Source organism: Colobus angolensis, unplaced genomic scaffold, assembly GCF_000951035.1.
Source record: "Colobus angolensis palliatus isolate OR3802 unplaced genomic scaffold, Cang.pa_1.0 Scaffold389, whole genome shotgun sequence".
NCBI lineage: Eukaryota > Metazoa > Chordata > Mammalia > Primates > Cercopithecidae > Colobus > Colobus angolensis.
This window is the reverse complement of record NW_012117254.1, coordinates 2,110,743-2,115,660: the sequence shown is the minus strand read 5'-3', so window position 1 is coordinate 2,115,660 and position 4,918 is coordinate 2,110,743. Positions and strand designations below refer to the sequence as shown.

Below are 4,918 nucleotides of genomic sequence, written 5' to 3'. Positions count from 1 at the left end.
ATCCGACGGATAGACTCAGGTCCGCAGAGGGGAGCTCTGACGCAGCACTGCCAGGATCAAGGGGAGGAAAAAGAGGGAGGACTCAGGAGACCTTGGACTCCAGATCATTGGGGACCGCCGCCCTTGGAGGTGCCACGCACGACGGCTGCATGTGGTGCATCCCTGCCTATGCCTTGGAGATGACAAAGAGGAGAGGGCTTTGGTATGAGGAGTGGAGGCTCAGGTTAGCAGAGAGAGGAGTCTCAGGACCCTGAGGGAAGACTCAGCAGAGCTCCTTTCCCAGATGTAGGAAACCTGCCCTTCCTGTCAGTCCTGGGGGGCCTTGGGCAGGACTGTGGGGAACAGACCTGGCCCCCACTTCCTCCTTAGGGATCCCAGGGAGATGGTGGCCTTGACCTACAAGACCCATCCAAAGTTCAGCAGGAGGGAAAGGGCCAGGCCCTGTCGGAAGTAAATCTGAATACCTATAGGACACCCAGACCCAGGAGGCACTCCTGAAATATGCACCTTTTGTCAGTCTTGGGAATCCCATTCAGGGGTGTCAGTGTAGCGCCCCTTCACTTCTGCCTCCCAGGCCTCAGAGAGGTGGGGGCCTCCGTCTGAGGGGTGTCCTCAGCTCAGCAGAGATAGCCACACCTGGTCAGCACAGGTTGGGTCCAGAGTCTGCCAGGAGTCAAGAGGAGGAAGGTTGGTGAGGACTGAAGGTAAGAAGGTACCTCCACACCTCGAAAAAGAAGGGAACTTGCAGAACCTGGCTTCCACTGTTCTCAGCCCCGGGTGGCCCCGGGCATAGGTACCATGTGGCATGCTCTCCTTTCTGCCACACGGCGGGAGGTGGGAGGTCTCGGGGAGGTGAACACCTTGGTGTTAGTGGCACTTACAGTTCAACAGAGGAAGTCACATCTGGCCAGCAGAGGGAGGGGTCCCAGGATCAGCAGGGCCCAAGGAGTGCCTCCTTCATGAGGACTGGAGGTACCCCTGGCCCAGAAGGAAGGGACTCCACAGATTATGGCTGTCACCTCTTCTTAGCTCTGGGGCAACCAGATCAGGAATGCCCCTAATTGGCAATCTCACGTGTACCACAGATAGGAAGTTGGGGAACCCTTGGGAGCATGGGGTGTTGGTGTAAAGGGGAGATGGCTGCTCATCTCAGGAGTTTGGGGGTTGAGGAAGGGCAGGTGCCAGGAGGAGCAAAGATGAATAACCCACCAGAAGACATTGGAAGCCTCACCCCAGAACCAAAGGGGCCAGCTCCTGGAGTGAGCCCTGGACACCCCATCCAAGGGTGACGGGATGTGGAGCCTCCTCACTCCTGTTTCTAGATCTCAGGGAGGCTCACCCTCAGGCCTTGTTTTCAGAGGGTGACTCAGGTCAACACAGGGACCCCAATCTGATCGACTGACACAGTGGTCCCAGGATCTGCCAGGTGTCCAGGTGAGGAACCTGAGGGAGGACCGAGGGTACCCCCAGGCAAGAACGCAAATGGGGGCCCCACAGAAATCTTCCCTGCCCCTGATGTCACCCCAGAGAGCATAGGCAGGGCTGTCAGCTGAGGACCCTCTCTCATCCTGGGATCTTCAGTGTCAGGGAGGAGGATGCCTTGGTCTTTAGGGGGCTGCACTCAGGTCAGTAAAGGGAGGGCCCCAGACTCTACCAGGAGTCAACATGAGGACCAAGCAGGTTCCTCGCCCAGGACACATGGTGTCCAGTGAATTTGGATATCGCTTGCTGTCTCTCCCAGTGGACCTGGGCACGTGTGGCCCGATGTGGGTCCCCTCGTACCCTTCTGTTCCATATCAGGGTTGTGAACTCTTTATCTGAGTTTCTTGAGCCAGCGAAAGGGCAGGATGAGGCCCCTCCAGGAGAAAGGTGAGTGAGCACAGAGGGGACCATGTAACCCAATGAGAGTAGGGACCTCACAGAGTGTGGCCAACTCTCCTGACAGCACTGGAAAGCCGGGGCTGTGCTTGCGGTCTGCACCCTGAGGGTCCCTCGATTCCTCTTTTAGGAGCTCCAGGAACCAGGCAGGTAGGCCTTGGTCTGAGGCATTGTCCTCAGGTCACAGAGCAGAGGAGTCACAGGCAGTGTTAGCAGTCAAGGCGAGGTTCTGATCTGAATGGACAACAAGGGCCCCACGCTCCCCAGAACACAAGGGACTCTAGAAAGCCCAGCCTCACCCTCCCTACTGTCAGTCCTGCAGCCTCAGCCTCTGCTGGCCGGCTGTCCCCTGAGGTGCCCTCTCACTTCCTCCTTCAGGTTCTCAGCGGACAGGCCGACCAGGAGGTCAGAAGCCCCAGGAGGCCCCAGAGGAGCACCGAAGGAGAAGATCTGTAAGTAGGCTTTGTTACAGCCTCCAGGGTGTGGTTCGCAAATGAGGCCCCTCACAAGCTCCTTCTCTCCCCAGATCTGTGGATTCCTCCCCATCGCCCAGCTCCTGCCCACAGTCTAGCCTGCTGCCCTGACCAGAGTCATCATGTCTTCTGAGCAGAGGAGTCAGCACTGCAAGCCTGAGGAAGGCCTCGAGGCCCAAGGAGAGGAGGCTGTGGGCCTGGTGTGTGCGCAGGCTTCCGCCACTGAGGAGCACGAGGCTGCCTCCTCCTCTACTCTGGTTGAAGGCACCCTGGAGGAGGTGCCTCCTGCTGGGTCACCCGGTCCTCCCCTGAGTCTCAGGGTTCCTCCTCTTCCCTGACCATCAGCGACAGCACTCTATGGAGCAAATCCAGGGAGGGCACCAGCAGCCGGGAAGAGGAGGGGCCAACCACCTCGCCAGACCTCACTCACCTGGAGTTATGGTCTTGACCATGATCTTAACAGAGGGCCACTGTGCCCCTGAGGAGACAATCTGGGAGGCGTTGAGTGTAATGGAGGTGTATCATGAGATGGAGCACAGTTTCTCTGGGGAGCTGAGGAAGCTGCTCACCCAAGATTGGGTGCAGGAAAACTACCTGGAGTACTGTCAGGTACCCGGCAGTGATCCTGTGCGCTACGAGTTCCTGTGGGGTCCAAGGGCCCTCGCTGAAACCAGCTATGTGAAAGTCCTGGAGCATGTGGCCAGAGTTAACGCAAGAGTTCGCATTTCCTACCCATTCCAATCAAACAGTATCTAATCCGTGCCTTCCTTGTACCTCTTACTGTACACTGTATAGTTAAAAAATACATGTGTGTACCTGGATTTGCTTGGTTTGAGAATGTAATAGAATTAAATATGAATAACGAAGTCCCCTTGGTCACTGACTCATGTTTTCCCGAAACATTCATTGAGCATCTGCTATTTGCAAGACCCTGGGTTAGTATTGGAGACGCTAAAGTAAGCCAGGCCCAGCCCTAACCTTACGGTGGTTGAGTCTAGGATCTGCATTCATATAACTAAGCTGGCCAGGTGTCCCCTAAGATCTACAGGAAATATAAGAGAGAGGTGGGGGTGGGGGGTAACAGGTGAGAGTGGTGGAGTGTACATGCCCTGAGCCAAGGCCTTCTGGGCTTTGGGAAACTGCAGTAGCTTTTGGGTGAGCTGATTCTAGTGAAGTGGGGTGGGGCCAGAGCCAGATTCTCAGAGCATGAGAGAAAAGCTTGGAAGGGAAAACTGCTCAGCAGTTCCTTTTGGATGGTGGATGAAACAGAGAGGCATCTCCTCCTGGGGCAGGAATGACAGGTGTCCTACACTCTGTCTCAGTGCGGTTGAACACAGCACACGAGGTTGGTGATGGATACCCATCCTATGCAAGCGTTTCGTTAGAGATAAGCATGAATCTTCCGGGATGTGAGGCCCAGATGCCACTGGCCAGGTGCTCTTCTGCCTGGCTGGGAGAGCCAGAGATGACTCTATTAAAAAAGCATTCTAATTAGCTTATCTCAAGTGTCATTTGGCCAACTGTAAGAAAGAGAATGATTTTCCATGGTGACAAAATGAACGAAAAGTAGGTGCTTTCTGTTGAGGACCTACTGTGAAAGATGTTATGGGAGAGTCTACGAGTGCTCATCCACATCTTGGCTCCTCTGCCAAAGGCACAAGGGACAAGTACTCTCCCAGCCAGCATGTCTGTCTGGGCCCAACACTTTCCCGAGTTATAACACCCTTTCCCTGGTCTCCAACACGTGCCCTCTATTCCAACTCAGAGGCCGAGCCTGGTGCTTGTGCTTCCTTGCTGCCTCTGGAGGCTGCATGGAATCCCCTGCTTTCCCCAGAAAATGGAGCATCCCTGTCCCCTGCAGAACTCCCCTAGCTTTCCCACGGCTCACCTTCTGTCTTGTCCCACAGCCACAGCCACCTGGTCCTCCCTCCCTAGGAGCTCTATACACATTCTTTGTCTTCCCAATGGGCTGTCAATAGACTATACTTTGCCCATAATCTCCTGACTCTTGGGAAACATCCCTGAAGGTGGAGAGTAGGTTCGTAAGCCACTCACATATTCGCGGTAGGATTTCAATAAGTTTCTTTTCTGAAGCTGGGGACTGAATAGGCAAACAAACGGATAGTGCTCAGAAACTCCATTCCTTCATAAGAGGTAAAGAGGAGCAGCCATCCTCTAAAGCTGAATTCTTACAAACACTGGGCTCCTCCTGGGGCATGAGAGATGGCATTGCAAAGGGAAGTGCAGTCAATGCTATGGAGTAAAGAAGGTGAAATCTCCCTGCTAACTTTTGCAGGATCTTCTTCCATTTGATGGGTTAATGCATTTCAATGCATCTGATACATGGTAGACATGGCAAATTCAGATAATTTTAAGGCAAAACTGGTTTTCTCAGAACCGTCTATAAGAAATGAAGAGTGTAGTTATCATGACAAATTAGAGTTTGTATGTAGTTTCCTCTACTTCTGGCTGCATTCATAGCTGTTGTTTCTCCACAGCTATATTTTCAAATTTCTCAGATTGACATGGGTCATTTTAGCTAGTCTGATCTATTGGAAAAAGAAAAT

The 4,918-nt window shown here is 53.8% G+C and overlaps 1 protein-coding gene across 2 annotated transcripts in view; it reads left to right on the top strand.

The window, feature by feature from the left end:
- Positions 1-4,918, top strand: part of LOC105520765 (melanoma-associated antigen 8) — a 103,796-nt gene that overhangs the window by 30,754 nt on the left and 68,124 nt on the right. Inside the window, exon 1 of one of the 2 annotated variants that reach the window (XM_011954670.1) lies at positions 2,411-2,590. The exons of the other annotated variant lie outside the window; for it this stretch is intronic. Coding sequence (XP_011810060.1) covers positions 2,474-2,590 — 117 coding nt within the window. The 5' untranslated portion in view covers positions 2,411-2,473. Of the gene's footprint in view, positions 1-2,410; positions 2,591-4,918 lie in introns of those variants that run through there. 2 annotated transcript variants of the gene reach the window in all.